The sequence below is a fragment of the Ciconia boyciana genome, chromosome 8, assembly GCF_034638445.1.
Source record: "Ciconia boyciana chromosome 8, ASM3463844v1, whole genome shotgun sequence".
NCBI classification, from domain to species: domain Eukaryota; kingdom Metazoa; phylum Chordata; class Aves; order Ciconiiformes; family Ciconiidae; genus Ciconia; species Ciconia boyciana.
The window spans coordinates 48,310,946-48,326,829 of record NC_132941.1 but is presented as its reverse complement, the minus strand read 5'-3'; the positions used below and the strand labels follow the sequence as shown (position 1 = coordinate 48,326,829).

The following is a 15,884-nucleotide window of genomic DNA, read 5'->3' as shown; positions in this document are numbered from 1 at the left end:
GAGAGAGATGTTTTTAATTATACAGAAGAGGAACAGGAAATTAACAAAAGCTTGTTGGTTTGGTTATTATGGTACTGAGATATGCTGCATCCAAGGGACAGCAAAGCAATGCTATCCCAGTTACACTGATCTGTATCTGAAGCTGGTGTTCAATTAAACTGTCATATATTACATGTGTCTTGTGTTTGGGGGAGTTTTTTATTGTATTTTTCCTCTTATTTGAACGGAACCTGTCTGTAGTACATATATTGACAGTAGTTCACCTGTGGCTCTTTTTCAATTTTTTTTCCATGGACTGCTTTTATTTTCTCACTGTAAACATAATCCATATGTTCTCTTAAAGCATACGAACAGTTTGGATGATGTCTATAGCATGGCTTGTTAACAAGGCTTCTATTGTAATCCATTTATTGCATTACCTTCTAATACCAGCTGAGAAAAATAATCTCCTAAGATTTTTGTGTAATTTTAGCTACAGTAGTATAATTTCATGGAAGCAAAGTCTGTTATCAAAAAAGCAACTGAGTTAAGATGTTATAATTGGTTGAATAATTACTTTTATTCTTACAGCTATTGAAATGTGTTTTCTGCTTTAGAACACACAGTTTGTCATAATCACAGGATCTTCCCCCAGTAACCTTCTAGAGAGAGAGCACTTTTTTAGTGATTGTAATTTTCACTTCACTGCTTTCAAACTGCTGCTTTTTGAATGTACAGAGAGAATACTTTTTTTTCTCAAAGTAAGTGTAGAAAGAAAAGCAACCTAGAAATAAAACTAAGACACAAATCCAGTTATCTCATTTGTCAATTCATCAAACTTTGTTGAAAGTCAATTTTCATCTTTTTGGCAGGTTTACTCTTTTGAGATTGTGCTCATTTAAAAAATATGGTGGCTTTTCCCTGGTTGTACTCCCACATGCATGGCATATTCCTACAAGTATCAAATGTAAGAGTTGTTGTGTTTGAGTTGGGATGAAAGTAATTCTGTACCACTGTCCTTACTTGGTCACAATTCACATGGAAAATGATGTGATTTTATCAAAGTACAAATTGCATGGTTGGCAACTGTAATTTTGTGCAGCATTAGCACTTTTGACGTTGGTGTGGTTACAGTCGGCTGTATTTATTTTCTTTCTGTCTTTGTGTGAATTCCACTTACTTTGCTCAAACCCAATCCTGGATTTCTGCTTAGAGAAAATTGATGGCAGCAGCCCAACATTTATATCATATTGTGTATTAATAAATCATCTATGTGCATGATGAAATAAAATTTAATAAATAAGCACCTTTTAATTTTAGCTTTACAAGAAATATGGTAAATGTACAGATAATTTTGCTTTTATTGTTAGGACATATTACATATGTCACATAACTACTGTGTTTAGTAGAACATATAAATGTGGGAAAATTGTATGAATGATTACAGATAATTAACACTAGCTTTCTAGCAGTATTTTTCATGGTTTTATTTATAAAAGTTTCTTTGAATTTTTCTTTAAAGTGAACTCCTTGTTTTTCATATTGAAAAAATACTGATTCAACCTCTCGCTAATATAGCAAACACAAACATAATAAGGTTCAATACAGAAAAACACCAGAAAACCCCCAGTTTTTCAAGACTCTCTTGAAACTTTTTTGTATACACACACAAAAATGCACACACAGTTTTTACATACTTACATACTTGAAATTTATTTTTTCAGTATAGCTTTCATAGAGCCTGTACATATACAAGATGTATGGAAATTCTAAGTTTTGTAGTAATAAAGGCTGAGTTAATTTGAAGTTAATCTGTTGATAGAAGAGCTTGTTACTAAACCTTGTAGAAAGTTTTTAAAAAATAAAAATGGGTAATTCTTGAGACAGTGTTTTTTAGAGATCATGAAGAGCCTAGGCTGAGTAATATCCTGAAGTGAGCATTCTGTATTTTTCTCCCATTCTTAAATAGATTATTCTTTTGTTAGAGAAGATGAGACCTTTTTGTTCCCATGTGTATCAGCAATGATTAAGTCAACCCATGAGTCCTTTTTTAAAGCTAGGCAGAGGTTATCTTGTTTTGATTAATAAAAGCAGTGCTTGCTATTTAAATGATTATCTGCTTCAGCTGTTTATCAGAAGGATAAGCAAAGCTATCAATTCCAGCTTTAGGCAACTTGCAAATGAATAGTCAGGGTGCTCATTTTCTTCTACTAGTTTTAGCATTAACTTGATGTGGTAGAGCACAAAGAATAATACCATTTACCGCAGCAGCAGCTAATTTTAGTGAGGATTGTATCCTGCCTTAACTCTGACAAAATCTACTGTGATTTTGGCCTGAAAGCAGTTCCATTCTGCAAGTTAATCCAAGGACCTGGTCTTTCTTTGAAGCACAGAAAGATACGATCTATTTCCTGAAGAACATAAACTGACAACACAAAGCTAGAGGACTTGTGGATGAGACTGGTGAGGGAGTTTTGTAGCGGAAACAGAGAAGTGCAGATCAGTTCCTGGAGTGAAAAATGATAAAAGAGTTAGACACGAAAAAGACACCAAAAAAATAGTCCAGAAAATGACTATTTAGTGCAAGCAAATAAAAAGAGAGAAAGAAAAAGGACTAGACTTTTGTACAGAGTGTAAATCATGGAGGGTGGTGAAGCTGAGAATGAGGATTTTCTGTGATAAAACACAGAAGACTGGAATGAGGAAAGATAAAAAAATCAGAATCTGGAGAGATGAAATATGTCAACAACCAAGACTTGCAAAGATGTGAATTATGGATGAAAGAAATATTTATAGGTGTAGAAATAGTCAACAGAAATAAGTTATATTTCCACTTCTTCAGTATTTATATCCATACTTTGGCCATGAGCTGTGAACCTTTATAATTCTGTTTGGCCTCTGCGCTTCTCCTTGGATATCAGCTGCACTTCCGCTGCAGCAGCTTGTTCCATGGACTCTTACATTACAGACACAGCACTTGTTTAGTTCTTACAGTTTAATAGAGAATTGAGACATGCTAGTTTGAAATTCAGTTTTTTGAATCAGGAAGAGTTTTATTTATTTTCTGTCTTTCTTCCAAATCCAGCAATACCAGTGGCTCATCTTGTTTAGCCTGTGACTTGAATCATCTTGGCTTAGCTTCCATGAAAAGATTTTCTTTTTGACAGCTTTATTTTTCTGTTAGAATGAAGCTGGCTTGTGAAGCCTTCATTACGAAAGATGATAGTTTGATTAAAGGTAGTTTCATTAAAGGCTTTCAAAATCCCTGCATTACCTTTCTTCTGGACTTGATCAATGGGCAGTCAGTCTAGTGAAATAAAATTCAAATGAGAGATTCCTAGCAGGTTCTGGCAGTCTGGAGATACACTGTGGAGCCACCTTCTTACCTCTGGTCAGTTCAGTGTGTTGAGCCTTGTTCTTAGATGTGAGAGGTGGTAATAAGTGGAGCCTGAAGGGTGATTATATTTAGGCAAGGCAGTGTGCAACAGGATCATGAACAGTCCTCTAGCCTGTTGCAAATTCAGTGTCAACCTTTGCCAGTTTTTGAGGTCTTTGAGCAAAGCTGAAGTTCTGAGACAATGTGGAATGTAGATCTGTTGAAAGTGTGAATGTGGGCGGTTTTTGTAGTTGATATTGTAATGGAGAAGGTGGATTATTGAGAATGCACCCCTAAATCTCATCAGCAAGCAGTGCATTGTGGAACAGCTCATCTTCACTTGCATGTTATCTCTCTTCCATCAGTCACTACTTGATTGGGCACTCCTTCTAGGGTTACACCTTCCTTTCCTACTGTATTGATAGATACAAGGTGTTTATAACTGTAGCTACCAAATAATGTTGAATTTGAAAAGCACCAGTATTTCTGTGGCATTGCATTGTCCATGCTGCTTGCTATTTTGTCTCCTGCGTTATGTGACCACCTGCAGCCAAGCCATGATCTGAGCTGTCTGGTCCAGCTGTCCTTTCCTGACCTCAGTGTCCTCTCCAGAGCTCGGATGCCGTGGACAGCTACAGCTTGTTAGCAATTGGGATGTGTTAGTTGCCTTCTGGGAGAGCATCTTCTGGTGCAGTTTCATCTGAAAAGGATCCACTTTGTGTGATCCAAGACTGTAAACTAAAGCACAGTAAGTGAGGATGTTTGGGAGATTTGCTTCAAAAGTGCATTTGTCATCTAAAATAAACGGACAACATAGGCACAACCTGTACGCCCTCAGTTTCAGCAGGGAGACACAGGAGAGGCTGGTACAGGCTGTACTTTCTCTGCCTTCTTCTGGCTGGCAGGGCGCCTTGTATTTCCCAGGAAAGTCCTTGAGTGAGAAGAGCTGTCATACATGGGGGGTCAGCGAGGCACTGTGCCTCCTAGGGAGGCAATGGGTGGTAGTGGATGTTTGAATCATGCCTTCCATATCCTCCTCTTTCTGAGATAACGCTGGTTGTGACAGTCACAGTTCGGTCCATATATGCAAAGCACTATGCAAATATACAATCCCTGTAATATAAAATGAACATTGTATTTTTCATTGTTTTATTTTGGCATAAGCTTATGTTCTGTTGCTACGTCAAGAACAGTGCAAATGAGCTTTAAGACCTTTTTCTTAGGAAACCTTTCAGAATTGTTCCACACAGATTGAAGTAGAAAACAGAATTGGAGTCTTATGTAGGATCAAAGCAAACAAGACTGAGAGGAAGCCCAGAAGCTCACTGTGCTTCACCTGCTGCCCAAAACAGGATGGGCATGTCAACATGGTGTTCTTAACTGTCTTTTTACCCCCGATCTTTCTTGCAGGACTTTCAGTGACAGAGATTTCTTGGTATCTGCAGATATTGTACAGCACTACTTCACTATTCTTGAAGTTATACCTGTTCCCCACTATGTAACCAGGATATTGCTTGTTGCAAATTAAGTCCATTACTTTATTCCTTGCCAGTCTAGATACAGAAACAATTACTCTTTGGCTCTTTCAGAAGCCTTTTATGTATTTGAAAATTTCTCAACAGGTTCTGTTAGCCCAAGGGCTTTTTTTTAGGGCTGCTATAATTTATCTTTTGACTATTAGTAGAATATATTAAGAAAAGGCAATTTTCTGTCTTTCTGACTTCCCACTGATTGATAATAGAGTTTGCATAAAATGAATGTAGCAAGGGAAACCTTATGTAGCATATTTTATGTTTATTATAAGAGAATGAATTGTAATCAGTCATTATGAACTTGGGGTTTTTTTAGAGGACAGAAAGGATATTTGCTCCCTCTATGAAATGACAGGTTTTTTGATATAAAAAAAATTGAAGTAAAAGATCTGGAGTGTACCTCCGTTATGTGTGCAAAAAAGTCGCTAAAGATATTCTGTGAAGCAATGCAAAAAAATTAACTCCTTTTCCTGGGAAGGAAGAAGAGTACAGAATACACTACTATGACTGTTTATACATTTAAGTAATTCTTGAAAAATTATTGTTCAGAGAACCTATTCTAAACTTATCTGGTCAGAAGACTCATACTCACTGTTTTGGAATCATTGTGTTGATGTTTCAGGCTTCCCACACAGTCTTACAAAGCTTGGCTTCTTCCTTCTTAGGAAAAGTTTTATTTTTCAAGGGACATCACTGCTAGGATATTTTAAACTACTATGAATGTTTTGTAATAATGTATAAAACATGCATACTCCCAAATATATGCATTTTCCCAGAGGAATGAAAAATGTTTTGTTACTTTGGACATTTAGTTTCACAATGCAGTGAGCTCAGATAAATTGTGTCTTATAGTAAGAGGAATATGAAGAGAAATGCTGACCCACATGGGTTTTACCTGATCATTATACATTATTTCTTGTGGCAGTAGAGTCCTGATGCCCCAGTCAAGGCCTCAAACCCCTTTGTGCTGCAGACTCTAATATGGAGGCAAAACAGAGCCACCGTCTGCCCAGATGATCCTTTTACTTGAAGTTTTGACAAGACTCCAGGTGACTGAAGCAGGCATTTGGATAAGTCAGGGAGCAAGCACGTTTTGGCAGGTAGCTTAACAATCTCACAAGCTCCAGTTACCAGCTATCTAGCTAATAGCAGATATAGAGATATGCAGAAAGACCCCAACTAAAAGAACGTATTAGGTTGTTTAAATAGTTAGGATATAGTGTACTGCTGAATAAATGAATGAACAGTTTAACAGAACAAAAAGAACAAGTTGTCTTGCTTTTGCGCAGCCCAGTCCAAGAGTTAAAGGCGAAACCTAATAAATTTTTTGTTTTGTTTTAGAACGCCAAGCGTGTACATCTATGGCTGGCTCCAGCGTCCTTCCCTCCAATGTGGCTGGTATCAGCAAAGAGCTGATCGAACTGCAGCACCTCATCCAGTTCCCGGAGGAGGTTGCCAGCATTCTGACCGAGCAGGAGCAGGAGCTCTACCGGAAAGTCTTACCCATTGACTACCTCTGCTTTTTAACCAGGGATGTGGGTAATGCTGAATGTCAAAGCAAGCTGCCGTCTATTAAAGCTTCCATATCTGCTACTATTCTTTCTTCCCCAAACGGTGAACATAACGCTGTAGAAGATCTTGTGACAAGGTTTAATGAGGTAAGACAAAACTTTTAAATTACTTTTCGTAAGGGTTATCACCTGATTTGTGGGTTAGTTATTTCCTTTATCTCTCAGAGCTGAATTTAGCTGTAATGACAAATTTTTAAAACATAAGTTAAGATGACCAGGGGATTTAGCTAAATAACTTCCACTGAATTTAATAGGAGTTATGTGACCGATTTGCTCAGTGAGTTTCGAAAACTGCAACCTAAGTTTTTATTGCACGTTGTAAAGTAAACAGGAAGAAAAAAATTACAGACTTGTATTTCTTTGTATTTATAATGACAGTATGGGGTATACTTTCAGTCAGTTTATTATTTTGTTCAGGAGCTGGAGTTTTATTTATTTGTTTTGGATTTTTGTAGACTAAGCATGATCTTAGGAGTCAGCACAGAAGTATTATAAACTAGAAGTTTCTGTACTCTGTATAATATAACTACACTAATCTGCACCTTTTATTTATTTATTTAATCACTGTGTGTGTCTTGAATGTTGTTATACAAAGAAGTGTCATTTGGCACAACACATTTCCATAAGCCAAATTGTGAGTTCTTTACTAAGATTTTACTTTATTTTTAGTAAGGTGATCTTCTGATGAGTTTAATGGAAATTTGATCAAGGATTGAGAAAACCGTAGAAAAAATCCACCCCCAAAATGCAAGCCAAAACAAACCAAACAAAAAACCCCCTAAATAAACCCTCAGGTTTTAGCTGCAGAAAAAAGGAACAATTTCTTCCTTTTTTTGTGTGAACCATATGCAATGTTAGCAGTTTCTAGATTCATATAAGTGGAATAAAATGAAGGTAGTCTTGACTTCTGTTCTTTTAGTTTGTTATCCACCGCATTCTTATGCTTTAATAAGAGATGAAAATTGTGCAGGTATCAAAAAGACAGCACAAAATTAAGTAGATAGAGCAGAATGTGTATTAACCCCCAGTGAACTTCCTGCTTCCTGGGCAAATAGGAATCAGTGACTGAGTATTTAGCGTGTTTCAAAGTGTTCCTGTTTGTTGCATGTTATTGAGATTTAGGAACTAAAATAATGTTAATATGTTGGCTTCCCTCACCTAATTCTATTATGGGAACATAAATAAAAGTTGCAACTACAATATTCAGTCTTTAGACAGCCTCAAAATTATTTAAATTAGCTCTAGTTACAGTATTTAGGAAAATACTGTGGCTGGTGCATAGCTGGAGAGGAATCTAGCTCCTGACCCAGCCAGGGTCCTCCTTCCTGTGGTGTTTCTCTTTCGGTGATCTCCATAGTGAGGCCAGTGGGAAAAAGGTGGAGTGGTCAAGCTCTAGTAGGACCTGGTGAGGCACAATGCCAGAGCAGTTTCTTAGGACATTTTGCAGTTAGCTGTACAAAATAGGTTGACCGTCATGTGTTCTGACACCGAACAGTCACAGGATTGAAGAGCAAGTGGGTGGTGAAGAAGTCTTGTCAGAAATGACTGAGACTATTCCATATCGATGAGAATTTTAACATTAAAGTTGCCTTTTGGTAAAATAGTCAACATTATCTTTTAGTGTTAGAGGTTTGTGACTTTGCAATTTTTGCATTTTGCAAAATCTAGCATTACTTGTTTGGTAATGCTACAGGATAATTTTTCATTATAATCTGAATTAATTCCTGAATATCCGGTGCATAGATCATATAATATTTAGTGCAATGGATTATTTTAAGTATAATCTGGAATAACTTTTTTAAAACATAGGTGTTACATGTTTAAATGGAGTTATTGTACAATATCTACTGCTTGTAATAAATCACTGGTTTGCTATCTGCTTTATCTTATGGTGGAGTATATCAGTTGCCATAGCCAATCACAAGCGTGAACTTTCAAAACGTCTTTGTTTATAAATGGCAAGAAAATTCTTGTGCAAAGAGTCATGCTTTTGTTGGCAAAAGTCAGTGAGCACTTGCTGGTTTTTTTTGGCATTGCCTATAGAAATACTGAAGTGTATTTATAATGTGGGAGCCAGAATGACTTCTAGGATGACAGGCTTCTGATACCTAATGGGAAAAAAATCATTTCATGCCATTGTTCTGTTAAATGAGCAATTATAGTATATAGAGGATTTTTCATAAAGCAATATGCTTTTTAGTAATTTTTCTGACACTTACTACATATTAACGAGGAACACTTTATAACACTTGTTTAAAATGACAGTCAATAATTGCTGTTTCGTTACACAAAGGAACTTTATTTAATAGGAAAAATACTGACATTTTCATGGAAGCTTAGATTGAATCAGGGCTGCAGGAGTATTATAAAATAAATTAATAATTAAAAATAAGATTAAAATATTTTCAAATTATTAAAATATCCTTTAAAAAGTGAGTTTAAGTGAAAAGTAGGGAAAAATTTGGTCATATTGAGGTAAATTTTACTAGTATTATTTACTGTTTGAATTCCAGTAACTTGCAGAAACCCCCGTTTATGACTGAAGTTGCAAACTCCCATTGACTGCAGAGTGCAAGATCAAGCTGTAGATATTGGGAAACATCACATGGTTCCCTTATACTTGAAATATGTTTGCTGTTACAAAACTGTTGTTTTCTAGATGTGAATTATTTAAATATTGTTATGGGTGAGATACATAGAGTATGAGTATCTTCTAATAATTTGTTTAAACCTTTCTATTTGGTTAGTGTTGTTTAATATGAATGACAGTATTTAGACCTCAATGGGGTCTAAAAGGTATAGGAAAGACTTACACAGAAGAAAGCACTTATGGTGAGTGGTCAGCCTTAAGCATTTGGCATGGAGATGGTCTATGAAGAACTGAATCAGAAATCGGTTGCCCTCTGCAGTAAGTAAAATTGGTACTTGAAGACAATTAACACGGCTGAATGTGCAGTAAATAACTGCTGTTATTTTTCCTACTCAGTTCTCATTTGTGGAAAAGCGTAATGGTGGGCATACTGTCTAACACTGGATGAAGCCTGTAACGTGCATTTTCTTTTGCTGTATTACCTGGGTAAGGTGTTTTGACTTAAAGTACTGGAAGTGATTCAGTGATCACATTAATGCTGATGATCCATCAGGAACACTTCCTGAAATTTTTTTTCTGTAGAAAGGCAGGATGATGGTAGCTGGAGCTTTTACCAACTTCAGTGTTTCATTATATCTGTAGCTTGTTTTAACATCTTGAGAGTCTTGCAAGATTTCTGAAAATTACTTGTTCTCTTAGTATGACGATGGAAATACATTTTTGTCAGATACTCTTGTTTGGAGATCACAGCGTTGGGAGGCTGATGAAAGGAGCTGAAAAGTGTAAAAAGGATTATAAAAAAATTCAGAAACCAAGTTAAGAAGCATATAGTGAGATATCTGCATCACAAGTAACTTAACACACAAGGAGAAAAGTTGTGGTTGTGCCTCAGGCCAGAAGGACTTTGCATTGAAGGGGCATGCGTGAGCCCCTTCCTTGACTAAGGTTGAATAGGCTTTTGGCCGGCCAGACGTTAACCAGTATCTTAGTGTTGCCGAGTGACAATGCAAAAAATAAGTAGTGATAGGTGGTATAAATTTAATTTATGGGCCTCATCTGATTTTTTTTTTTCTTTCTTTTTTTAAGTAGGAGCTCTTTTCCTGCTTTAAAGGCAAGGTAACCAACTTAAATGTTTAGGAGAGCTCCTTTGTTACTGTCTTTGTGCCAAGGTTTCCACAGCCTGCTTACACCTTGCCTGAAGAGCCACACAATTTGTTTTTAACCTGCAACAATCTGAACATCGTTGTCATAATGTCAGTGTCTGCTCGGGGTGTCAGTGGACTGAGCCCTCTATATTATGGAGGACGCACAATTCGTTCTCCTCTGGGAGCTGTGATAACCACTCACCTTGCTCTGTTTTGTGTGGCTTTAGTGAGTGCTTTGACCTTAAATTCAGGGGTACAGCAAGGAACTCTACTGCAGCTGGAGATACCTTTATTTGTCACAGAACTGGATGAAACTAATAACTGAGTGGCTTTTGTTTCTGATATATGAAGATCTTAAAAAAATAACAAAGATCGGAGAAATAGATTACCTTTATTAATATTCACAAACGATGGAAATTATAGCACTCTAGATCCTCTTCATATATACGTTTTTTCACTGTCAAGAACGATAGGGAAAAAAATTGTAGTAGTGTAAGTGTAGAGACATGGAAGATGGATAGCATGGATTAAAGCTACTGTCAAGCACTCCACGAATAGTAGCACAAGCATGCAACTGGCAAATCTTGTGCTGCTGAGGCTGGGAAACAGAAACTGCCTTTATTTAAGAGAGCACAGTTATGGCTTAGACCTGACATACCCTTACTAGAGGGGATTCAAGCATTATGTATTTCCCTCTGTCTTTTCTTGTCATGGGTTTCCAAGTATCAGTTTATTACCTACTGTGTTATCAAGGTGGCTGCCATGACAAGGAGCTTGAACACTCAATGACTTGTTTCAAAAACATGTTGTGAGAAAGGTCAGTTGTGAATGAGCTGCTTGAATCCCACAAAATGGGATGGAATACATTCTCGGATTGAATTTCATTTGTATTTTAAAAGTTCTGGGTCATTCCAGTTCTCAAGTCTGTACAAAAATTCACAGGGAAATAAAATATTCACAGGCAAATAAGAATATTACAGTCTGCTAATGTTGCAGGTTGTCTGCAGGATTTACTGTCTCTGATGGAGTTTTCAGACAGAAGTTCATATGACGTACAGCCCAGTCACTAAAGATTTGTAATATTTACATATATAGACATGTTTTTTCAGGCTTCACTTCCCTAGAGGTACTATAGAAAGATGATAGTCATGGTGGAGATTGCCACAAAATAATCAAAGAATTAGAGGACTTTTCAACATGTGGAGTAGATGCAGTAGACTTGAAAAAGGAGAAGTTAAAAATGATGGATAACCACAGAAGGATGATAGATGCACGCAAAAGGTATTACCGAATCACTACGATTACATACTACACTGCAGAAAGAATATAGATTACTATGTAGTAATTATCAGGTATTTAATGAGGAGGAGAACACAACTGAGAGAAATGATACCGTGCTCCTAATGGATTTGAAATACACATATTTCAGAATTAAGGAAAATAAATAAATAGGTTTGTCTGCTTAAGAAGACATGCATCCTGGTGTTCTGCAATTAGCAAGGCACGAATTCCCATGTAAAGAACAGATCCCATCAGTCACTTTGTTGGAGTAATATAATAGTTTTATATTGTTAAACACTAAACACTGAAAAACAAACAAGGGATTTTGTTGGATTTAGAAAAAAAGAGAGAAAATTATATTGTGTTCACCTGCATCTACAGCTCTTCTAGACAGTGCATGCGCTATCTCAGACATCTAAATGTGACTGAAATTGAAACTTTATTTGTCGGAAATGTTCTTTTATAATACTATGATTAAAATGCATCTTTTTTCAGTTGTTCCTTAATCCTGAAGTTTAGATCAGATTTCACAAACATACAAAGTTCAAGGAGAAGTCAAATTACTAAAAGGAAGAAGTTTAACTGCTATGTTTTTAGACCCCAGATATGTTCCTAAACTTTCATTGATCCAGTGGTCATCCTAATTTTCTAGGATGGCAGATTGTAATCTCAGCTGTCCTAAAGTTCTTGTGTTTTGACCTCTTGTCTTTGTACTGTACAGAAAACTTAACAAAAATTATTTGTAATATTTTAGAAGACATTTAAAGGAGAAACCGAAAACATGGAAAGTAATTTTGTTTTTTACTTAAAGTATTGTAGGAACATTAGGCACTAGAATTAATGGATCCTGTTGTTTTTTCTCTCACTTTCTTCTTGCAACAGCCTGAGGTTTCATATGGTCTCAGAGAAAGGGAATGACATTTCTGTCCCTTTAACCTATTTGACCTGAAATTCTGTTTGTGTTATACATCTTGTTCCTATGGGTTGTCTGTTTCCTTACCTGTTAGTATCAGTAGTTCTGTTACTTCTTTATAAATGTTTTGAAGGAAACATTGTTTCAGATATTCTGAATGCATTTGATTCAAATTTTCAACAGCAGGCAACTAAATAAGATTTTTATGAAAGAAGTTTGGTAGAATATTCTGTTTGTTCCAATTCTGTTTTTATTGCCAGAAGACAATGAGGGAAACCTTCTTTAAAATGATGGACTTTTTTTGTATTTTTAGAAAGTGTATAGCTCCAAACTTGGAAGTGTTGCAATATAGGAATTAATATATCTTTAAATCTTTTTCAGGTAGAGAAGAGTCTTTCTGTATATTTTAAGGATGCATAGTATAAATACTAAGCATAAATAAGGATAAATATATTGCTAAGCCAGGTGTATTTGGGGAAAAAAATGTGTGTCTGTTACATGTGCCAGTTTCTGGCGTGTAACTTTGATTCAGAAATTAATTCAGATTTACAGGAGTGGAAGAAGCAAATCCACCTATAGGTATTTCAAATATTCTTAAATGTTTTAGCTTTTTAGCTTCCCCCCCCCCCCCACTGTGCTAGAAGAATTTAAAGCTATATTGTAGCCTGTGCCACATGTACTCAGATAATTGGAAAGTATTTTGGTATTCAATTTTTATTTTATAACTGTAGTTATATGATAGTAGAGACTTGGGCACAACATGTACTCATCAGCGAGACACAGCTGATATTTCATTTGCTTCTAATAATATCAAATTTATCATAGAGTCTTGTAAGAGCAAGGCAGTGGATCAAGCTAAAGACAAATATTCTTTCCTGTTACTAAATGTAATTAAAAGCTGATTCTGAATTAGTGGCTAGCGTGGGAGGAGGAGAGTGAAATATAGTAACATCTAGCTTTGCAAAACTATTGGCTTTTGGATTCTCTAAGACTGGGCACATAATAATAATAGTAGTAGTAATATATTTTTCTGCTTTGATAGAGCACTGGCTATCAGAAGTTTAGTTTTCATGGATGTATAAAAACTGTGGGAGGAAACTATTAAGGAGATTCTGCAGAGTTAGCAGAGCCCTGGTAGCTGGGAAGAGATTAGGAAGACAGTACCTAAGTGTGTTTTAGGACCCTGAGAACTGTAACAACATACTTTTTTCTATCTCTCTTTGTTGCCTGCTGTGCCTTTCTCTTCTTCATTTAGTTCTTTTCTCTGATTCCTGTATGCTGTTACGAGTTCGCCCCGCTTCGTTACCTCGAGTGCCACGTGGTATGCTTTACGCTATGCCACAGTCTTCCTGGGCACCTGTTTCTTTTTCTGTGTCTTTACCCTCCCAGGCTCTTGCACGTTTATGGTTTTTACTCCCAACCACTCTTCTACCTCTCGCCAGCAAAGCAACCACAGAAACACAAGTTCGGTGTACATGTTGTAAACATTTATGTTTATGTAAACATTTTAAATAATTTCAAGCATTGCTTTATATAAACATGAAGAGAGTCTCTTGTAACTTGATCTTTCTGGCCACAGCTTCAAGTAAAAGCAAAACAGCAAAAACTTAAAACAGGATGAAGCATTTAATTTTCCATGCTGAGATATGCATACAAAGCACTTGTGATGTCTTAGACTGAAATATGCACCAGATTGAAAGATCATTCATACAGCTGTCTGAAGGTAGTGCCACTATGGAACTGAAAATGCAAAATTAGAAGTTCAGTATATAAGGTGATTTTTTGGAAAGATTGAATTGCCAAAGAATAAGCTAAGAAGGTAAAAATGTTTGAACTGCTCCAGTATAGCACTGCTACTGGGGTGGTTTCATCATTCACTAAGTCATCCTTATATTCAGTAAAGTTAATTAAAAATATAGCTATTTAGGACACTAAATGATAATGATAGTTTTATTTTTAATGGTTTAAATTTGTAAGTTTTCTTCATTGTTCATTCAAAACACAAATTTAAACCCTCACTAGCAAAACAGAGACATATCATTTTACTGAAATAATGGAATGTAAATAAATATTGCTCTCTGTCTCTTAGTTCAGCATTTTTTTGCAATGCCTAAATGGGTTTGCATAATACTTTTAAAAAGATTGTGTTTGTACAAATATCAAACTGTTTCCAGTCCTTGTTTGGAATAGTGTTGCATCAGATTTAAAATGGTAAATGTTCTTTCTAAGGTTATATAATTTCACTCAAGCATGTAAAGTGAACCATCTGTTCATAAGATAATGCAATTTATAATACTCCGATTTAAAAAACACATCTGAAAATTATGTTGCATATTATACCAAAAGCCCAAAAATTTTCATAATGAAACGTTAGTGAAACCCGTGTAAAATAAACCAATTCTGTGATATCTAATGTGACCCTTATATTCATCAGTATGCACAGTTAGCAATGCAAAGGAACTCATGGTAGCCAGCTATTAGTGCTAATGCTGTATACTGCTAGTGTTTTAAAAAGCCTCATAAATATGAACCTGCTCCTTACCGTTTTATAAGAATACTGTCCCTCAACAACACTTTTACTTTGTGGAAAGACTTTGTAATGTTGTGAAAGATTGATTTAATATTTTTTTTAAAGAGGGAGAAATCACAGTATACTGATACACTAAGAATTCTGCTTTTAAACAAGATAATGTATGTTTTTCCCTCTTGCCATAAATACTGCATGATATCTGATGAGGGTTATTGTTTTACATGGATTATTCATGTTCTTCAGATTTTACTTAAATTTCTTAATTTTATCAAACAAAATCATTAGAACCAGAATGGCTTGGTTAAATGGGTTACAGATTGTCATGCTTATCCTTTGGATACCTGAAAAATAAACTTCTTGTTTTGTATTCAGAGACTTCTCATACACATACTTTATTTCATCAGTATTAAAATTGCTTGCTTTCTTGCTCCAGTGTAGGCAGTAGTTAAATCAGCTACAATTTATTACAGAAAGATATCCATGGCTAATTTTTATATATTAGGTGTTAGAGGAGGTATGTACTGTAATCTTACTTTGTGGTAAGCCAAAAGATTTTATTTTACTTTCTGGCAATGGTGAGTGTTAAACTTCAGGTAGATAGCTGGGTTTGCTGATTTCACCTCTGAAAGCTGCACCTCTGAAGTATTATAAGTTCCTAAAAAATGTAATATAAAAATAGAAGACGTCATTTCTTCCATGCAGCATCACCCACTGAAGTATGTAGCTTGGGAACTGCTGTAAAAGCCTTATAAACTTAAGAGCCGGGGAAATGAGTGTAAAACAGTACAAATGACAAAACACTGGGCTTCACAGATGGAGATTCTTAATAGTTTCCTCCCTCAATACCACTTCTACATTTACATTCTGATAAAAGATAAATGATAAATTAATTCCCATTCAAAAAAATTTCGCAGAATACATTCTCTAGCAGCTATATAAAGGATAGTAAATAATTTTTTAATGTATA

At 35.7% G+C, this 15,884-nt stretch overlaps 1 protein-coding gene across 12 annotated transcripts in view; it reads left to right on the top strand.

Annotated features, from left to right (window-relative positions):
- The window catches only part of PLCE1 (phospholipase C epsilon 1), a 166,329-nt gene that overhangs the window by 97,823 nt on the left and 52,622 nt on the right, over positions 1–15,884 (top strand). For all 12 annotated transcript variants that reach the window (XM_072871530.1, XM_072871532.1, XM_072871535.1 and 9 more), the window contains one exon: positions 6,229–6,545. In XM_072871530.1, coding sequence (XP_072727631.1) covers positions 6,229–6,545 — 317 coding nt within the window. The remainder of the gene's footprint in view (positions 1–6,228; positions 6,546–15,884) is intronic.